The sequence below is a fragment of the Carettochelys insculpta genome, chromosome 8, assembly GCF_033958435.1.
Source record: "Carettochelys insculpta isolate YL-2023 chromosome 8, ASM3395843v1, whole genome shotgun sequence".
Taxonomy (NCBI): Eukaryota; Metazoa; Chordata; order Testudines; family Carettochelyidae; genus Carettochelys; species Carettochelys insculpta.
Genome location: NC_134144.1, coordinates 69853394 through 69875959, shown reverse-complemented (window position 1 = coordinate 69875959; position 22566 = coordinate 69853394). Strand labels below are relative to the sequence as shown.

Here is a 22566-nt window from a genome sequence, read left to right as displayed (position 1 = left end):
AACCGGCATTTTAACCATACGTAAATTTTAGTTATATTTTCCACAAGTAGAGGACACTGAAGGTAAATACAAATAAATACAGCAAACACAATACACATAGATCTAGGTCCGCACCAATGTTCCCTCCAAGTTTTTTTTCCCCGATCCATAGGTGGAGTACATTTTGTAATGTTCACCCAGGCATGTCTGGATGTGCACCACCATAGAAACACACACTGCCAGCTGTGGATGCTCTGCACTGGCTGGTGTGAATATCTCCTGGTGCCCACCCCAGTGCTCAGCTTACAGGGACCACTGATCAGCACCTGGACAAAAGATGTTTGTCGGAGACTGGAAATGGGTGATAGGGAAGGGTTCACTTGAGGATTACCTATTCTGTTCTGTTTATTCCCTCTGGGGCACCTGGCATTAGCCACTGTCAGAAGACAGGACACTGGGTTAGATGGACCTTTGGTCTGAGCCAGTGTGGCCAGTCTTATGTTCCAAGATTATTTAAATACAATAGCACATGGCCAGATTCTGTCACCCTTATTCATGCTGCACAGAACTTTCTCCTGCAAGGAGTCTCTCCATTGCAGCACATTTCCACTTCCTGCTAAAACTTGCTTTAGGCTGGAGCTACGGTTGAGAGGAAGACTGGTGATGCAGGAAGCTATGGCTTGTGGCTAAGGGTCTTTCGTGACCCCTTCATAATTAGGTAACATAAAGGGTGGGACTGATGACGGGCTTTGCTGGGCCTGGGAAACGTGTAGGGACGGGACAGCAATAAGTGCCCTGGAAGGGTGGGGACTCGGGTGGAAGGGGCAGGGCTCGGACTACCCCTCCCCCAGCCAGGCCTCAGCACTGCACAGGACTCCAACAGTGATTTCAAGAGCTCAGGGCTCCAGCTGCTGCCGTGGTAGCAGCAGTGACAGTCTGGAGCTCCAGGACTTTTTAAGTCACCAGGGACTCTGGCAACTGCCCCCTCTCCCAGTGACAGCCATGACAGAGGGTATACCTTCACTGCAGCTGACAGTGGACCTCTCCCAGCCCAGGGGTCAAGCTACCATGCTAAAAATAGCAGCGTGGACGTCATGGCTCAGGTTTGCTCTACACTTCAGTTACGCCCATCTGACCCCCACTGTCGACAATGATGTGACAACGGTAGGGCTTGTCCCATCACCATAGCTACCTCCTCTCCGGGAGGTGGGTTAAGAAGCATCCACGTTGGTGCACAGAGCATTTTCACTGAGTGCTACCATGCTGCAATTCTACAGAAGCCCCCAGGACAAGCTGCCATGTGCAAGTGCTGTCTACATAGCTGCATTTAGAGCCCTAACACGAGCACTTTTATCTTGGGCTGGGAGCTGGGAGCTGGCTGCTGGCTGCTGCAGGCTCCCTAGACTTACCCAGAATTTCTTTGTATATGAAAGTGCCTGTCTAGCTTTCAGGAATGCCATGCAACATGGTTAATAAATGTTTGTTATGCGTTTTGCGATGTCACCTGAAAGGCATTATTAAGTAGCGAACAGTGCACTGTTGTTCTAACAACTATTTTTCTGGAGCAATGTTACCTATGAAACTTAGGGCCAGATCCTCTGTTTATAAACCTGCACCACTCCATGGACTTCCTCAGAGTTACATGGATTTACACAAGCTGATATTCTGGCCCATTTGTTTTGTTTTTCTAAGAATACATCAGCAAAATATAGACACAATGCCTGTAAAATTTCCTTTTGTAAAGATTGGAAGCGATCAGTCCTTAGCATTCTCAGTTTTTCATTTTCTTTCAACCCCCGATAATAATTCTTTGGACTTTAGCTCTCCAAAATCAATGACTTGAACTAAGGGCTTTTGTCTGGTGCAAAAGCCACATCAATATAAACAAGCAATTTTACTGATTGCCATGGAGTGACTATGGAATTTATATCAGTGTAACTTGGCCCTTACTCAAAAACAAATCTTTTCATGATGGCAGATTTACATATGCTTTTCATGACAGTACAACATGCAATTGGGAAATGGATTATTGATTATTATTAAGAAATCTATTACTTGAATTTTGATTATCTGGTTGGTCTGAGTTCTGTGTCACAGGCTGCCAGTGTAACTAGGCGCACAAAAGGGCATATACATTATTCAGGATATTATGATACTTGCACCCTTTCTGTGTCACAACAGAAATCAAAACTATGTCTACACTTGATGATTTTGATACAAAAAGTCAGATTTTGGGCCCCAAAAGCCATACTAGTGAAGTCATATTTTGCAGTGAAACCGATGAGTTTCAGCACAAAGATAAAATCAATGGCAGCAGTTTTAGTTTTTTGCACTGATCTGCCAGTGAAGACTCTTGATTGCTTTTATGGGTGTAATTGCCCTCTAGATCTGTTCCACGACACAGAGCTGGAGTGACGGGTCTCTGAAACTCAGCAGTCCTGCCTGCAGGTATGTGCTCATCCCTATTTGCTCTCTGCTGACGGCTGGCGCCATCACTGCTCTGGGACACAAAATAAATCATTATTGTAAAACACTCTTGCTGCCTCCTACAGTGTGAGCAGAGGCAGGAAGACGGAATGTGCTGTGCTGAGTTAGAGAGGGAGGTGGGGACTCAAGCTGAGGACTCCCTCTCCCACTGCCTCAGGACCGCTGCTTCCTGTGGTTACCACACACCCCTATCCACCTGGCTAAAGTAATGATTTGCTTTGCATCCCACCGTAAACGTCTGTCATCAGCGATGCATATGCTGTGTAGCTAAACACCTGTGGAAAATAATGTGCACACAAAGCAGCACTTGTTTATTAGAATGATTTGGATATTAGGAAAAACTCTTCCACCAGGAGGGTGGTGAAGCACTGGAATGCGTTTTTGAGGGAGGTAGTGGAATTTTTATCCCTCGAGGTTTTCAAGTCCAGGATTGACAAAGTTCTGGTTGGGATCATTTAGTTGGGGTTGATCCTGCTTTAGGCAAGGGGCTGAACGAGATGACCTCCTGAGGTCCCTTCCAACCCTATCACGGACAAAATTGTCAGCAAAGATCCTCTGCACTTGTAGACATATCTTTAGTGTGGTCTCTTGAATAGGAATTAAGAGACTCACAGCAGTACACTTTGGGAACTTCAGTGCAGCCCTGGCTTGGCTTGAAGCCATGACCTCAGCTTACCATGAGTAAGCATGTACTTAAGGCAGGCAACCATGCTCCTACAATGTTCTGCCTCATTGCCTGATTATTACCCATAGAATTCCAGGGGACTTGCTATTCACCAAGCTCAGTGGAAGGATAGTTTTGCCTTACTGATCAGATTCTTGACAAGGGAGAGCAAAGGGGGCAGTTGCCCCTGTGCCCAGCATTTCTAGAAGACCCAGAGTGTCTTGAAATGTCGCGGCAGTGTGACTCTAGCTCTACGCGGCTGGCGGGGAGGGCAGCACGATGGTCAGGGTGGTATGCCCTTCTGCTCTTGGTCGTGCCTTTGCCACTCTTGACCCCACCCCTTCAGAGGTGAGATACAAGGCCCCCCTACCACTGTCATCCCCGCTGCTTGGCGCTGCTATGGTGAAGTCTATTGTTGAAATTCTCTGGCTTTCAGGAGAAAGGAGATCAGGCTGGATGAACACAATGATCTCTTCTGGCCTTAAAAACTCTGGATAGTCTGCAGCAATGCAATGCAGGCATAACATGGGGTTAAATGATCTGCGAAATCTTTAAGGGATGGTTAGCTCATTTAGTAGCATTTACACAGCTCCTACTGCACCTTGTGGCTGGGAAGAGGAGGTGGTCAGGGAATTTTACGGATTGGCAGTCACTGGCTGTTAAAACACTCCCAGCAGGTACTTTAATTATGTACCAGCCCCGGCTTAGAGGCACATCAAGGATGCTTAAAACTACCTAAAAAACCCTGTGGTCTGGTACTACAAGAAGCACAGCAAAACCAAACCAGAGCCCAGATTCTGTGTTTGTGTAGCAAAAATAATCTGTTGTTTAGAGATCTCTCAGCATACTCCCCAAAGGGTCAGATTAGCAAATGACACCAAAAAACCTCCCAGCCTTCACGTTATCTATTATGACATGGCCCAGATGTTCTTTTTTCAGTTAACTGTAGCAACAGGGTAGTTATTTTCCTGCTGTCTGTGTACTGTGGGTATCAGCAGCACCAGCTGTGGGCAGTCCCGCAAACAGACGTGTAAGTGATGGTCAGTTACAGATGATTTCTTTAAAAAGATGTACACTCCGCACACGTGCATTTGGCGAGTGCTTGTATTATTGCATCAGAGGGGTAGCCGTGTTAGTCTGGATCTGTAGAGCAACGAAGGGTCCTGTGGCACCTTATAGACTAACAGAAAAGTTTAGAGCATGAGCTTTCGTGAGTTAACTCACTTCTTCAGATGCTGCTTTTTTTTTATTATTGCAGTGACACAAAAATGAGACCAAAGGAGGTTATAATATTTCAAGGTTGCAGTGCAAGGGATGTGCTTGCAAATGGCCTATATTGTTAATGTGAACAAGGAGGGAAAAAAACAAAAAAACCTTTGACAATCCCGATTCTTTCTTCTATAAAGGCTGCCACAGCCTGCTATGGATGGGGAGAACAGAAAATAAACAGCCAATATCGGCTCCATTCTGTTCCAAATGAAGTCAAAGGCAAAGCCCCCATTAATGTCAACGGGAAAAAGATCACACCAGATGGGCCTCATTTCAATCTCAAATACATGGGTGTAAATCAAGAGTAACTACATCCAAGTCAGTGCAAGCTGCAGCTGCTCAGCCAGTCTGGAAGTAAGGCCCTTGTTTAGGTACCTAAATATAGACTGACATTTTCAAAAGTGCCAAGGTGACTTAGGTACCTAAGCCCCTTGGCAAGGAGACTTGGGCATGTAAGTGTTTTTTTTTGCGGGGGAGGGAAACATACTCTGGATCCTAAATGACTGTGGCACATCTGAAAATTTTATCCTTGGGGTCTTTGGGCAGGTGTGTAAGTGGGAAAACACTGATCTGGCCTTTTAAGGGCTCCTCGCTCAGTGAACTGCATGCTGCTCAATTGGAATCAAACCTCTTCTACTAGGGAGTCTGGGGAGAGCCTTAATCCTGTATTTCCATTGAGACTTCTTAACCAGGGTGATTCCTCTATGCACCACCAATGGCATGCAGGACAAAAAAACAGCGATACTGTGTCAGATCAATGGTCTCCTCATCCCACAATATCCTGTCTTCTGATGGTACCCAATGTCAGATGCTTTCAAGGGAGTTAACAGACCAGGGCGGCCATTGAGTAGCTATCCTCTGTCATTCAGTCCCAGCTCTGGCGGTCAGAGGCTAGTGACACTCAAAGCCTGGGTTTGCATCCTTACCATGTTGGCTAATAGCCACTGATGGACTTATTCTCCACTCACATATCTAATTCTTTTATGATCCCCATAATGGTTTTGACGTTCACCAAATCCCCTGGAAATGAGTTCCACAAGTGAACTGTGTGTTCTGTGATGAGCTACTTCCTTTGCTCATTTCAGAGCCTTCCAGGGTCTCTCTTGGGGTATGTCTACACAGCAGCCTTATTTTGAAATACCGTTGTTGTGTAGACCTACCCTTGGAGAGCACAGAAGAAGGGCTTCAAAACAAAACAAACAAGAAAATCACTCACAAAATCACCCATAAGAATAATATGGGAGTCACTGGCTTAGGCCTTTGAGCTCTCACCATGCACCCAAGGCACTTCAAGGGAAACACCTGACAGAGCACAGAATGACTTTGATGGACTAATAAACAAGTGACCACACAGCCTTGATACTTCCACAGCATGCACATCAGCAATAGTTAGGAGAGATAGCAATTAGGGAAGCTGTTAATTAAATTGGGGGTGGGGCGGGGGAAATTAGTGATGCTATTAATAATGCTATGCATTCAAAATCAGCTATAAAAATGTGTGTTCAGAAAGCCCTTTGCAATGATATAGGAGACATGTTGTTGTGTTAATGCCACATCACATGGCACTAGAGGGCTGTTTTCAGTGACATGCACCACAGTATAACTCCCTGGCAGCTTGCAGGATCCTGGAACTGCAGTACTTCCCCTTTACAGCATGACTATTTAAAAATGAACGACCTCGCTCTGTGTTTGTAACAGCTGGGTAGGAAACCTGCTCCTTAATGAGCAGCCTTCCCCAAGAGACATTCACTCCATAAATTTACTCTTCTTAGGATGCGCAGCTGGTGTTACGACATGACCGGACCCTGCTTCGTAAATCGGCCAGTGGCTTTTAGCTAAGAAAGTCTTTGCACATTTTTTGGAAGGAGGGGAAATATAAAAATCGCTGTTGCTGTTTGTTTCTCACACATGAAAAATGGAGACAAGAGATTGCTGATTTTGGTTCTCTGTGGTATCCTGCTGCTACAGCTCAGATATCTTTTGTTGTGCTGTCTTCAAGGAAAACTCGAGTTATTAAATCTTAAAATAGCTACATGGGTAGACACTCCTTGAACTATGAATTGTGAATGCTTATTTGAAATGTGATTGTCACCCCCCACTATTGGAGTGTTTAAATCTAAGGGTCAGATTTGTGCCTGCCAAAAAATAGCAATGATGCATAATTACGTATTGACTATTGCAGCGGTTCCCAACCTAGGGTCCCTGGACCCCTAGGGTCTGCAAGTGTATTGCAGAGGGTTCATAATAATAAAAGATAAAAATCATAACAGAAAATAGAATTGGCTTTGATGGAGGCCTGAGAACGGTTTGGTGGGGTTGTTAAGTGTACACTATCGTGAAAAGGTTGGGAATTACTGGATTTTTGTATATATTTTGCTTTATAGGGTGTTGTGAAAAAGTGCCGACTTTAGTCTCTGGGGTCCCATTTGAACTTTGTTCTTTCCCATGCACCAAGATTTTAGGCATCCAAAATGTAGGTAGGTGTCCAGTTGGATTTGCAGCAGTGCCTAAGAAGGTTAGGAACTTGATTCCCATCTTCAGTCAATGGGGATATTAGTTATCCGATTCTCATCTAAAGTCAAAGGGTCGGAACCTGAGTCCCATCTAAAGCCCATTAGCCAGAAGTGAAAAGAACAGGCACATGCAAAGTGGTGGTGGGGGTGGGGGGGGGACAAGGAGCAGATATGAATCAGTAGAAAGCCAGAAAATAATGACCAAAGGTGAAACTGAAGCCCATCTAATGCCCCCCATGGACCCAGAGACCTTATCCTGCAAATACTTATGTATCTAATTGTACTCACATGGGCAGTCAACTTAAACAGGAATATTCACGTGAGTTAAAGTTACTCCGAAGTGAGTTTGCAGGTTTGAGGCCATAATGTGTATGAAAATTAAGCCATGCATGTGTTTGAAACTTTGGAATGTTAGAACAAATAGCTGCTTGGGAGATTAGGCTAGAGGGCAGAAAATGAGGGACAGACATACCATTTATCAGGTAAGCATCACCTCTAACACACATACATGTGTACAAGGCCAACATGGTTGTCTAAAGGCTAGAGCATATCTCAGGAGGTGCTTGTCTTGGTCTCACTCAGATTTTCTGGGTGACCTTGGACAATATATGCCCTGGCCTTGTGCTTCAGTTTCCCCATCACTAAAATGGGAATAATAATCTCAATTTCTTTTGTATAGTACTTTTAGAAGTATGGATAAAACATGACATTGTCATTATTATTACTACATCTATTCTTACTCAGTGAATTAACAGAGCCTGATGATGCTCTCTAGCAGAGAGACAGTTTTAAAGATATTTCCCAGCAAATGAGTCAGTCTGCTGAGACACAGGAGGTTGGAAGTGCTCATCTTCACCAGATCAAACTCCCTGCAGCCACAGAAACATGTTTTGAAATAACAAAGTTTATTCCTTCATGTTTTACCCTGCAACAGCAAACTGCTTTGTACTTACACAGTCTTTGTTCTTCCTTTAAATTGCACTTGAGACACTTAATTTAAAAAAATGCATACAATAAATAGTGGGTCTGATGCTGAATTTCTTACTGTGTTACAATATCCATTACATGTAATGAGTCTTTCCAATGACTTTAACAGGAGTTAGATTAGACTGGATGATGACCCTAACCTCTGTTTGTCAGAAGCTGGGAATGGGCAACCAGGGATGGTTCACTTGATGATGACCTGTTCTGTTCGTTTCCTTTGGGGCACCTGGCATTGGCTACTGTGGGAAGACAGGATATTGGGCTAGAAGGGCCTTTGGTCTGACCCTGTGTGGCTTTTTCTAATGTGGTTTACTCATCTTTTATTTTGACCTGTCTTTGTCTTTCATCTTACCTGGGAGATTTCACTTGAAGTGTCAAGTAGATGACATGTTTGCAAAATCAGTCAGTTTAGTCTTGACCACATGAATACAGTGTAAAATTTCACCCAATCACATTATATTTCACAAATCATGCCTAATCACTAACCTCTCATGAATGACTCATGGGGAGAATAGGCTTAAGTCTTCAGCTGGAGGAGACTGGCAGAGCTTCATTTACTTCAAGGACATAATGTTAATCTACCCAAGCTTTGCATCCGGCCCATTATTTTAAAACGCAATCTATTATCTTCCATCCATGTTAGTTTCAGTCTTTGCAACACAGTCCCCAGCCCAACCAGGGATTTGGCTCACAGTAATTAACAAGTAGTAAAGTTCCGAAATGAGCTCGTGATGGAATATGAACTGAATGAGTTGGAGAAATGATAGGGACTTTCAAGATTTCATTATTTCTCTTGAGCATCAGATAAAGCACCAAACTTAAAACTAAAAGTCATATGTCTATTTTCTCCAACCATTATGCTTATTTCATAAAAAAAGACTCAGTGCAGTGCAGTGCCTTGAATAACTTGTCTGAAGTTAATGGTACTTGCTTATGTCATGGCCCTTCAACAGCACCCAGATGGTCACTGATCCCTGGTAATGCCCTGTGCCTCTTATCATTAGGTCCTTCTGAATATTGCCTAATGTTCCATTGACTTTGCTGACTCCTGTGCTTAGACAGGTCTGACTCTGACACAAGCAATGCTGCCTTGATTTATTGCAAGCCTGAAGGCAGAGTTTAAGTTTCAAAGCCATGATCAAGTCTAGCACATACATGACTAGCTTGCTCATGGACTTGTGAGAATGTTGTGTTGCCAGACTAATGGTGAGGATGAGTGAAAGAATGACATAGTTAAGAACAAAACTTGAAAGGTCTAGTTCAGTTCCTAGATCTAGCATAGACTTTGTGGACAATGTCAAACAAGTCATTTAATCTTCTTCTCTCCAACAGTTCCCACCCATAAAATCAGGGCCTAATTTCACCTGGTCATTTAGGTGCTATCATACTACAAATAAATAATAATTACACCAATGACAGCCATATAATGGTTTCATCATGACAGCATGGCTGCGTCTACTCTAGCACAAATCTTGAAATGGCCATGCAAATGGCCATTTTGAAGATTACTACAAGGTGCAGAAATACATATTCAGCGCCTCATTAGCATGCCGCTGGCCGCAGTTCTTCAAAATTGCTACGTTTCGCTGCCGCATCGCTTGTCCAGACAGGGGTTCTTTTCGAACGGACCCCAGGAACGTCGAAATTGCCTTATTCCTGTCTGCTGAATCTGAGTCTGCTGATAGGAACAAGGGGATTTCGAAGTTCCTGGAGTCCTTTCGAAAAGGACTCCAGTGTGGACGAGCCACGCGGCAATTTCAAGGAGCTGCACCCAGCAGCATGCTAACGAGGTGCTGAATGTGTATTTCAGTGCCTCATTAGTAATCTTCGAAATGGCTATTTGCATGGCCATTTGGAAGATTTGTGCTAGAGTAGACACGACCCATTTGTGTAGCAAAAATATTGTCCAATGTAAATTTCAGAGGAAACATTTGCATCTTTCTTTAATTTGTTAATTTCTTTTCCATGATAGGACCTTGTGGATATCCGAATTACCCTCTGCACCCCACCAGTTTTGCATCCATCACTTACTTGCCTCTAAACATTCTTATGGAGTTTCCAGTTTTACAACAGTAAAAGTAACATTGCTGGTTGCCAAAAAAATTGGTGTAAAAGACTTCTGCCAGGGTTTTGTTGTTAGAGTTTCTTTTCTTTATCATTTTTGTTTCTGTGCCTGTCTCCAGATATAGCCATGAAGAAGCACGAAAGTGTTCAATTTCACTTCAAATGTAAAAGCTTAAGCATAGCAATTTTTTGCAGCGCTGGCTGAGGTCAGCTGCTCAGAAATTCTAGGAACAAGATGAGAAATGATCTAGATGGTGTATTTTCAGCTGTGTCACTCCCAGGATATTAGAGAAGCAAGCTCCCCCACACCAGGACACACAGGTGCAAAGTGGCCCAAGACCCTGCCAGAACAACAGATGCAAAACCTGCAGACCTGTATCTGTTGCTACCATGATTAACCCCACCTCCCCCACCACAGACCGCTCAAGATCCACGGGCCCTACGCATGCCTATCACAACATATGGCATTCCTCCTCCAGAGCACTAACTGTTGGAACAACAACAATGTGCATGAAAGCAGACAATCGCTGCAGTCTCCACTGAACTCACATGGCATAAAAACAAAAAAACAAAAAACAAAAACATCCTGTCAGCTGTGGGTGAGCACTTTTCCGAGAGCAATCACTTACCAGTCCTCATCCTTAACAGAAACCAGCAGAACACTTCCAAAAGATGAGTCTGGGATCTTAATCCATTACTCTACCAGACACTAACAATTATGTACTCAACAGAGGCATGGCACCAATGACAACAATCCATAGTCCATTTTTTGGGTCTTATGGTTGAGGAAGTGTTGACAGACCACTCTACCTCAACTGGCCCTTTACAACATATGTTCATTACTTACAGTGGGGCCGACAGTCACTATGAGCCCAGAGGCAAGGTGGAAGGGGGGCGCAGATTCCCACCCCCGGAGGCAGAAGGGGCGGGGCTTAGGATGGTCAGCTGCTCCCCTCCCCACGCCCGTTGGTGGGCTCTACTGCTTACACGAAACAATCTGTTCTGCCATGCATTCTGCTCTGCTGCTAGGAGCACCTTTTCCAGATTCAAAGAAGAGCTCTGGGTTGGCTCAAAAGCTCGTCTTTTCCCTCCCACAGAAGTTGGTCCAATAAAAGTTCCTCACCCCACTGATTTTGACAAATAACCTGAAATTCGCAACATACTGGCCAGAGAGCGAGTGTTGAAAACTCCTCTGCAGGCTGAGCTCTCGATGATAAAAGCTAACAGCTTGCCACAGTTAATGACAATTCTCTTTTCAGCTCAAAATCAAGGCGTAAAAACCCTTTGTTTGCAGCCAATGGCCCTGGGATTTATCCCAGAGGCCAATATGTTCAATGTCAATCTGTATGTGTGCAGCAGGCAGATTAGTTCCAAACAGCTGCTCTTCTTTCACCCTTTTTTATACTCTAACTACTGCTCTCTAGCTTTTCTCTTTGGGTTTCGTGTGCATCAGTTGACCCTTCAGCAACCTGAAGTGTTCTGAATGTGTGAAATATCTCCACGAATTGAGCTAATGAAGCCTCCCATTGCATCTCCTTCCTCTTGGACAGAAAAACAGAAATTGGCCAAAAAGAGTCCTTGGCTGAACACTTTTGGCTGTTCCCCCTTTCAAATAAGTCTCACATGCTCAGAGGTTTAGCAGACCGTAAGCTTAAGGAAATCCAATTTGGATGTCTTCTAGGCAGATTCACCTACTGCCACCGAGACTTAGTCATGCTGGATTTGAATAGAAATTATTTGTCAATGTCTCGATTTTCTACAAGTGCATTGTCTGCACTATCATATGTTCCCTGTGTGGTTATGGTAGTGAGACATCCTAGGTAATGCGGTTATTACCTATACCAAGGGATATAAAACTCACTTTATGGTTGGCTTGTTGGTCTAGAGGTAGGAGACTCACTCAGGCTGAACGCTGTCCCAAATTCAAGTCCTCAACAAGCTATAGGTGTGTGTTTTCTATCTGCTGTGCTTTGTATTGGTGGTTGCAGGAACAGAAAAGGAAGGTTAAAACTACCTATCAAAACCCTGTTCTCTGGTACTACACTAAGCACAGCAAAACCCAACCAGAGTCTGAGCCTCTGTAGGAAATATAATCCGTTGTTTAGAAATCTCTCAGCATACTCCATGAAGAATCAGATTAGCAAAATGACACAAACTGTACCACAGAAGCAAACCTCCCAGCCTTCACGTTATCTATTGTGACATGGCCCAGATGTTCTTTTTTCAGTTAACTGTAGCAACAGGGCAGTTATTTTTCTGCTTTCTGTGTACTGTGGGTATCAGCAGCACCAGCTGTGGACAGTCCCACAAATAGAAGTGTAAGTGATGGTCAATTTCAGATGATTTCTTTAAAAGGATGTACACTGTGAACCTGTGCATTTGGCGAGTACCTGTATTATTGCAGTGACCCAAGAGTGGGACCACAGGAGGTTATATTAATTTAAGGTTTCATTTTCTTTTGATGTAGTGAAGGCCAGTACTATAAAAGGGTTAAAAAAGAATTAGATATGCATATGGATAATAGGCCCATCAATGACTGATGGGCAGGGAGGGCGTCCCTAGCCTCTGTTTGCCAGAAGCTGGGAATGGGTGATGGGGGATGGGTCACTTGATGATTACCTGTTTGTTCATTCTCTTTGGACAATCAGGCATCGGCCACTCTCGAAAGGCAGAACACTGGGCTAGATGGCCCTTTGTTCTGACCAGGGTGGCCATTCTTATGTTCTTACATTCTCATAGTATGGACCACTTTTACAGGGAGTAATTGGTTACTTTATCTCTAGATGTAATAGTCCAATTTTCCCTCTCCCTTCGGTCACCTCAGCAACCATTGAGAGTTATGTTTCATGGCACCTCCTTCCAAGAATGATTCACAGAGTTAGCTATGACCAGGGCCACCCACTGGCACCGGCAGAAGAGGCAATTGCCCAAGGCCCAGTGATTCAAAAGGCCCTGGCCCTTTAAATTGCCACTGGAGCCCCAGGCAGGACACTCCAGGTGGGGCTCAATAGCTGGCAAGGTAAGTCAAGCCCCAGCCTCCTATCATTTGCCTGAGTCCAGAACCAACCCCCTCCACATTGCTCAGGGACCCAGCAATTCTGTCAACCCCCTCTGGCTATGGCTCAGTGTGAGTGATGGTGGCCCTTAATTTGAGAGACTGAGGATATATCTGTACTACCCAGTAGATTGACTTGGTTGGGGTCAATCTTCCAGGATTCAATTTCACAGGCCTAGTGGGGATGCACGAAATTGAACTATCAGGGGTCGACTGTCGACCCCTTTACTCCTCAATCTCATTCGGAGCAAGGGAAGTCCATGAGCGAGTTTCTCCCATCGACCTCCCTCAGTGAGAATGGCCAGTTAAGTCGATCATAGATACGTCACTTCCAACGACACAATTGCCATAGCTGGAACTGCATATTTATGATCAACTTTAAGGTCTAGTGTGGACCTGGCCTGAGTTAGCACCATGCTCCTACGGAAAAATGGGAGGCTTAGCAATCTGCAAAGAAAGTTTTCCTCCTGTGTGCATGGGCACACATGATGTTATTTTATCTTTGCCCTCTATTTACTGTTTTTGACTGGAACAAGAATGATAAAGACTTCACTCTTATTAGGTTCAACTAAATATGCTTGCAAGGTAACAAGGTAGATTGAAAATGCTCACACAAGCCTGCTTCTGACTTTGAGATGAAGGAGGTTATGGTGGATTCTTAGTGCACAATAAAGCAACTCATCTGCAAAATATGTGCTTTATGTCTCTTGGATTTTTCTTTTGGCTGTGTGCTAATTTATCGCACATTTTTCATTTCCCATTTGTTAAAAAAAACTGACAGATTTCAAGGCCCTAGATGACGGGGTTCAACTCGTGACAGCTACTGGAAAGCTGGAAAGAAAAAAAGAGCTGGCAGGAGAGTGACTCAAGCTGTTTCCAGTTGTACTTTTGGTTTTAACTGATGTATTTTTCTCTATCTTTCATCTTTCCTTTGCAATTTCAGTCTCTCTCTTGCTATAAGAGAAATCAAAGATGGACTTCACTGCAATAGTAATAGGCACTGTTATTAAAAAAATCTCTTGAGTTCTTGAGTTTATCATGAGATGAGATTCTAAATCCAGATAAATTTTCAATCATTTTGGGATAGAGCTCAAGATTCTATCTATTTACTTTGATTCCGGCTATCTGCTGTCTTTCTGGATTAGGAATCACTTGGCACCCACAGGAAAAGCAAAGTGCAAATCAAAGGATTGGAGACACATTTTTCCATCATGCTTATACTCCTCATGTGCTCTGCTTTCCTAAGGAAGGGAGAGTAAGAGACAGGATAGATTTGTGGAATTATCAAGTCTTTTTCATCATAGTGAAGTGAGCAAATTTAATAGTGAGAACTAGATGGATGACAATGCTGAGGTTTGGGTTTTTTGGCAGGGGTTGGGTAGTATCTGCAAAAGAAAGTTACATTAAATATTTGGCACTGGAGTGAAGAAAGAAATTATCTCTTTTTGGCAGGTGCTTGTTGTCAGTTGTGTGACTTTTCACATGACAGAGGAAATTAGAATGACTGATGAGTGTTGTATATCCTTAAACCACAGCAATATCCCTTATTGAGAGATTTTTTTTCATTTACTGTCTTACCACGCTCATTCAGAATATACTCTTTTGGGATACAATATAGCCTAATTACCCAGTCACCCCGGAATGTCAAAAGATCACATGAATAATCTATGGGCACCATTTTGATACTTTTAATAATGCACAATAAGGATTTTCATGCCAGATTTTTATCCAGTGTGGTAATTAATAGCACCAAGAAGTTCTCTGCAGTTTGATTAATGTTTGTGTTTCTCAAGGCGCAGGTGCTCTGAGGTCTTATGCTCTTTGAAAAGTGACCAGGGAAAGGTGAATTTTGAAATGACTGTAACTAGAGAGATGAAGCTGAGATGTGGATGCCAAGGGTGTAAGAAGATGAAACATTTATCTGAATAATAAAAATGTGCACAATTACATTACATAGAACTTTAAAAGACATAGATGAAAAGTTTCAAAAGCACCTGAGTGAGCCAAGAATGAAAGCCTTACATAAGACACAAGTGGTTTTACTGGAGCAGACCAATGGTCCATCCAACCCAGTATCCTGTCTTCTGACAGTGGCTAATGTCAGATGCTTCCCAGGGAACAAACAGACCAGGACAAATATTTAGTGAGCCATCCCCTCTCAGCTCGTCTTAGCTCCAGGCAGTCAGATGTCCAGGGACGCCAAGAGCATGAGGTCTCATCCCCTAACTTGTTGTCTAATTGCCATTCAGGGACCGATCCTACATTAATGTCTTTTATTCTTTACTGAACTCAGTTGGCCTCCACAACATTAATGGGTAATGACTATGAGAGGTTAACTGTGCATCATGGGAAGAGTCCTTCGTACTGTTTGTTTTAAACCTGATTCCTGGCTCTGGTGCTCAGTGAAGGGTAAATAACACATCCTTATTCACATTTTCCACATTGTTTATGATTGAACAGCCTTCTCTCACATCCCATGTTAATTGTCACTTTTTCTAAGGTGACCAGCCCCTCTTTTTCAAGTGTCCCATACTTTTAATAATGGTTTTTGACTTTATCTGAAGGGGTTTTTTTCAATTTTAATTTTTCTTATTTGAAACAGGGTGACCAGAGGTCCACGTTTTATTTATCAGCATTCCAGATATGGGCATGCCATGGACTTTCACCTTGAATGTAAGAACGGCCATAGTGGGTCAGACTAAAGGTCCATCTAGCCCAGTATCCTGTCTTCTGACAGAGGCCAATGCCTAATGCCCGAGGGTGAGTGTACAGAACAGGGAACCACAAAAGTGATCCTTCTCCTGACATCCACTTCCAACCTCTGACAAACAGAGACTAGGGGCACCGTTCCTACCTCTCCAGGCTAACAGCCATGGATGAACCTGACCTCTATGAATTTGTTTAGTTCTTTTTTGAATCCTGTTAAAGTCTTGGTCTTCACAGACTCTTATGGCAAAGAGTTGCACAGGCCTATCATGCACTGCGTGAATTAAAAATTCCTGTTGCTAGTTTTAAACCTGCTACCCACTAATTTCATTTGGTGACCCCCTAGTTCTTTAGGTATGAGACTTGGCACTACAATATTTTCTGTCTTCTTATCTATCCCTTTCCAAATGATTTGTAGCATTCTGTTCACTCTTTTTTGACAGCTGCTGCACACAGAGCAGACGTTTTCAGAAAACTATTCACAAGGATTCAAAGATCTCTTTTATATAAATATATTTGGGATTATGCTCTACAGTGGACAATACTTTATGTTTATCAGCACTGAATTTCATCTGCCATTTTGCATCTGCATCGGGGTTTTGTGAGATACTTTTATGAGTCTTGACTCTCAGCTTTGGACCTAACTATCGTGAGTAACTATGTATTTTCTGCAAACTTTGCCATCTCATTGCTCTCCACAATTCATATTTATGAATATGTTGGCCAACAAGAGTGCCAATACAGATCCATGGAAGACCAAACTATTTATTTCCCTACACTGTGAAACCAATTACTGATCCACTTATCTCATGACTACTATGACTTTGTTGAAGAGGCTTAGATGACGGACATTGGCCCAGGCTTTCTGAATGTCCAAGTACTTTAACGCCACCCAATCAACTTTGGCCATGTTTGTGTACTACATCAAAGATTGTTAATAATATGTGAATCATGATTTCCCTTAACAAAACATTGTTGACTCTTTCCCAATATATCATGTTCATCTCTGTATCTGATAATTCTAAGCTTTACAAGAGTTTCAACTGGTTTGCTTGGTACTGAAATCAGCCTTACCAGCCAGTAATTTCCAGGATAATCTCCAAAGACTATTTTGTTTAAATGGCATCACATTAGCTACCTGCTAGTCATCTGGTAGAGAGGCTGATTTAAGCAATAGCTTACTTACCACAATTAGTAGCTCTGATTTTATATTTCAGAACTCTTGGGTAATACCATCTGGTCCTGGTAACATTACTGCTTAATATATCAACTGGTTGCAAAACCTCTTCTACTGCCACCTGCGCCTGGAAAAGTTGCTGAGATTTGTTACCTAAAAAGAATACCTGAGGTGTGGGAATCCCCCCCACATCTTCTGAGTGAAGACTGATGCAAGGAATTCATTTATCTTCTCTGCAATGGCCTACTCTTCCTTGAGGGAACCTTAGCATCTTGATCAATCAGTAGATCCAATTATTGTTCTGTAGGCTTCCTGATTCTGATGTACTACTTCTACTGTTATCTTTTGGGGCTTTTGTTCTTGCTCTTCAAATACTTTTTGACTTGCCTAATGAAGTTTTTACACTTGACTTGCCAGAGTGTACGTCTCTGTCTATGCTCCTCACTAAGACTTGACTTCCAATTTTTAAAGATGTCTTTTTATCTATAACCGCCTGGTGTACTCAGTAACTTTTTTGTTTTGGTTGTCTGTTTTATATATCTATAATTTTGGGTATATGGATATCTGAGCCTCCATGGTGGTATTTTTAAAAAAGTTTCCATGAAGCTTGCTGCCCTTTCATTCTAGTTCATGTTTCTTTTATTTTCAATTTTCATTTTCATTTCTCCTGTTCATCGGTGTATAGTTCCTTTTTTTTCCCCTCAAGTTAAATGCTACTGTTTGTGATTGTCTTTGGTATTTTCCCCACAACTAGAATGTTAAGCTTAATTATATTATGTGCTATTGCTAAGTGACTCAGCCACGTTCATTTCATGGATCCAATTGCTTTTCCCTGTGACAGTTTCTGAATTAGAGGCTCCAAGAAGCAGTCACTAATGGCATCTAGAAATTTTAGCTCTGCATCCTCATCCTGAGATGACATAGTTCCAGAAATCATGAGGAGTGCTAAAATCCCCCATTATTAATGCGTTTCCTGCTTTTTGCAATCTCTCTAATCTCCTTGGAGTTTTCACCATCACTGTCCTGGTCAGAATGTCAATGGGATTTAGGATCCCAAGTGTTTAAGTCATCTTTGGAAATGCAATGTCAGCACTTAGGTGTTTTAGAAATTTCTACCTATAAACACTCGGGTTTCAGCCAGCCACTAATTGAGAGGAGCTAAGAATAATCTTCTCCTATCGGCAGCTTAATCTATTATCATCCATTATGCGGCTCCAGAAACCTGGGGGCTGTCCACTATTGGAGATAGGATACTGGAGCAGATGGGCCATGGATCTGACCCAGCATGGCAATTCCTTACTTCCTGAAAGATGATGGTGCCCAGGAGGCAATCTATCTGTGCCTTACTCTCCAAGAAATTCATGGTTTAAGGTTCTGATCACTAGCGTGATCATATCAGGAGGGGAAACATGCTGTGAAGTGGATAAAGAAGGGCTCAGAAGACCTGGATTCTATTGCTGGCTTTGTCTGTGGCCTGCTGGATGACCTTGGACAAGATGCTTCAATGCCCCTATACCCCCCTCTCCAACTGGTAAAGATACTGACCAATTCTGCAGCTATGTGCATGGAAAGTGCTGCTTGAGTTAGATAAGATTACTCATTTTCTTTTTATCAATTCCTATTAACTTTGCCACATGTGCTGTGCAAAATTTTAATAGCGCACAAACATTCATTAGACTTTCAGGCACATTAGCTAGGGTAAAACAGGGTTACCACTTGGGTGAGAATGCCTGGTGTCAACTAACCAAGGATTATGCCCTTTATACAGTATATTATCCAACAGGGCCAAATCCTGGCTCCACCACCTAATATACTGCTTGGAAAATATCCTCAAGAAAGACTCAATAGTGGACAAGGAGTCATAATCCCTTTTATCATTGTGATGGATAGGCCATGTCTACACTAGCCAAAAACTTGCATGGCCATTTCGAAGTTTACTAATGGAGCGCTGAAATACATATTCAGAACTTCATTAGCATGCGGGTGGCCGCGGCACTTTGAAATTGACACGGCTTGCTGCCGCACGGCTCATCCAGACGGGGCTCCTTTTCAAAAGGACCCCGCCTACTTCGAAGTCCCGTTATTCCCATCTGCTCATAGGAATAAGGGGACTTTGAAGTAGGCGGGGTCCTTTTGAAAAGGAGCCCCACCTGGATGAGCTGTGCGGTGGTGAGCCGCGTCAATTTCAAAGTGCCACGGCTGCTCGCATGCTCATGAAGTGCTGAACATGTATTTCAGCACTTCATTAGTAAATTTCGAAATGGCCATTTACATGGCCATTTTGAAGTTTTTGTCTACTGTAGACATAGCCACTGTGTTATGCATCTTCCAGTAGCTTAAGAGAAAGCATTAATCAGCTATAAGATGGAAACATAATACATCTGTATGTTCTTTCATTGAAATAAGTTCCATTTTAATGACAGTGGAAAAAAAAATAAAAGGCTATGGGAGAAAAAATGGTGAAACACAGGGCAAAAGCCACAGGAGGTACAGGTAGAAAATTATTACACACATGGAGAGTGTGAAACTCTAATAACCACAAAAGGTGTGCCAATCATAGAGGCAGTGTCTACACAGCCCCCTCCCTTCCAGAAGGGGAATGTTAATGAGCAAAGGGGAATATTCAGAAAGGTGTGGATTTAAATATCTCATGACTCATTTGCATACTCCCATGAGAGTTCACTTCTGGAAGAGCCCCTTCTGGAAGCTACAGAACCATGTCGGTTCACGGGGGCCTTCTGGAAGGAAACCACTTTCTGAAAGTCATTTATTCCTCAAATGCCCTAAAACTTTAGATTGATCTGATAGTACTGGACTCTTTAAAGATTTGTGGATTCGCAAAGCTTCAGTATGCTCCATAATATTCAGACGTGTATTCAAGTCTATTAATGAAAATGCTCTGTCTCTCCACATTACATTTGTCATGTAACAGAGTGTAAGTAGGGAAATTAATGAATACCAAACAGACTTAGTATACAGTGCCTAAGTTTCTGTATTTGATATTCAGAGATAATCCATAAAACTATCATGCGGCTGCTTGTGCTATTTACCAACTGTGGGAATTTCAAAAGCATTTAAACTATGTAGGAACAGCAGTCCCACAAAAATTTGAGGTGACTTTGCTCCTGAATTTATTAGATGTTTTTGAAATCTCACCCAAATATGTTCTAATGCTGCTTGGACCTCTCTAGTCCAGCACCCTTAGGACCTGACTGGTTCTGAATAAGAGGATTTGCTAAAACATGGGAGGTCAATATTGTCTGGCACATTAGCAGCACTTCCACTGCTTACTGGGCTCTTAGTAAGACATTTATGGGTAAATTAGAGTTAAACAACAGTGCAGAACACTGACAGTCAGGACTGGTGGCTGTAAGCAACCTTTATGGGACCACAGGAATCTTGGGCACAGCTTTAATAAGTACTCATCTGGCTAACTAAAGTCATGCTGGATTACAGATGTTGCCGGACTAGAGAGGTTCAACCTGCATCAAAAAGATTTGCACTGGATGGGATAGGCTAGTGAAGCCAGAACCACCTCAAATTTTGCTCAGTTTTGTATTCCTCACTGCTGTTCTACTGGCCATGCTCAGAAGTAGCTCAAAGGGCATGTGCAAGAGCAATAGACATAGCAACAGAGGAGGTGAAAGATAAGACAACAGTATACATGCAGCTCAAGTAAATTCACAGACTTTCTCATCTTATTATCTTGCCAGCCTAATGGATTTCAGCAGCTGCATACCCCCACTGAATGAAAGTTAATGTACTTTTAAGCTTCAGCAACATGATTATTCAAGGACAGAATAAGCGAGTGAAGCACTGGATACAAACAAGCAAGAGTGAAGACCATTTACGCGATTTGAAATGGACAAAGTTGCAGCCACAGAATCCACTTGAGAACAGCCCTGAACTCAGTATTATCCCCACAGTAGTCATTCTGCCATTAGTCCAGCTCCATATCATGAATCCTTACCATTTCTGGAGAGAATCACAGCCAGGTAGTCATGAAAATAGGTGTCAAGGTAGAGCAGGAGGCTTGGAGCCCTTGCTGTCAGGAAGCTAAAGGCGATGTTTTCCTTGGATACAATGGCATCCGCATAAATGCCAGAGGATGAAGTGCTTGCATTTTTTGTCACTGGATAAGGCTCTTGGAAAATGTAGGTAACCGAGGTACCAGCTTCAAACATTGCAGAAACATCTGAAAATAATACATAAACCAAGGCATCTATTTCAGATGGTGCATTTTTCATATCTTGTGTTTGGACACAGGCCTGAACCGGACCATCAGATCGACAATTCCCCACTCACACCAAATCTTTGGAAAGGTGCTGACCTGAAATCTCTGGTTCGAACATCAAAGGACAGGTTAACTGAGTTAACCACATATGCCTCTGTTCCTCTGAGCTGCTCTAGAGTAGGAGAGTGGCAAGATGTGCATGGAGCCATAGAAGCCAACTACAGGTGCTTGAGGCATTCTCCACGGACATGGGAGATTCAAACAGACCACCACAGAAGAGCATCTCTCAGTGAGGAGCACACTCCTGCAGAATGTTCCTAGCATGTATTACAATAAGGACCTCCATCTGTGCTTGCTCTCAGACACCTGGAGAGATCCCCTGTGTACTTTCTACCCAGTCTCCCATAGAAAACCACTGTGGAAGCTAGCAGGAACCAGACAGCACCTTAACCTCTTGGGGTGGTAGCCGGAGAATTCTCCTTGCTTGGTCTGGGTTTGAGGTATGCTCTAGGACAGCCTGGTGGTTTGGGTGTTCATCAAGGTGTGAGACCCCCTGGGTCCAGTCTCTACTCCAGTAAATATCTCTGTGGGGGGCAGGAGGGATAGCTCAGTGGTTAGAGCACTGGCCTTGTAGACCCAGGGTTGTGAGCTTGAGGAAGGCTTTCAAGGGTCTGGGGCAGACTAGATTTGGGGGCACTCTCAGGCATGGTGATATGTCCTGCTGTGAGTGAAGGGGACTAGACTCAAAGACCTGTCCAGGTCCCTTCCAGTTCTATGAGATATGATGTGTCTATTTCCAGGTTTCATTGCTTAAAGAGGTAGTGAAATCTCCACCCCTAGAGCTTTTTACATCCTTGCTTGACAAAGTCTTTGGCTGGGATGATTTAGATAGGATTGATCCTGCTTTAGGCAAGGCCTGGACTCAATGACCTCCTGAGGTCCCTTCCAGCCCTAAGCTTCTATGACTCTATGATTGTCCTCATTCTATGCTAACGTACCTTTGAAAGACTGGCTGAAATTAGACCTATCTGGTCTTTCCTTTAAAGTAAACAACAATTAACAGTCCACATTTACAATAGTATTGTGCCTAGGAGACTTGCTGTGGTGCAAAGGAACTGAGAAGTGTAATTGTATGCGGTTAGGTCCTGGAGACAGACTTCATGTTGGCATCACAAATAAAATGCCCTAGCTACAAAATATATTTAGATGACAGCAACAGTTGGAGGGTGATATCTTCTGCTATTTCCTGGGTAGCTGTAGGCAGATTCTAACGATAATTTCCCATAGTCCACAGCAGATGTACTCAACTCTGAACATGACACTGGTATGTATTCAGGGTGCTATTGCAACCTCCATGCCAGACCCACAATTCATGTAAGTGGGCATAATCCTACTGAATTCCACAGACATTCATGGATTTACACCAAATAAAAA

The 22566-nt window shown here is 43.1% G+C and overlaps 1 protein-coding gene across 1 annotated transcript in view; it reads right to left on the bottom strand.

The window, feature by feature from the left end:
• Positions 1–22566, bottom strand: part of CNTNAP5 (contactin associated protein family member 5) — a 490877-nt gene that overhangs the window by 68289 nt on the left and 400022 nt on the right. The window contains exon 19 of the mRNA XM_075001278.1: positions 20869–21093. Within this exon, the coding sequence (XP_074857379.1) occupies positions 20869–21093 (225 nt within the window). The remainder of the gene's footprint in view (positions 1–20868; positions 21094–22566) is intronic.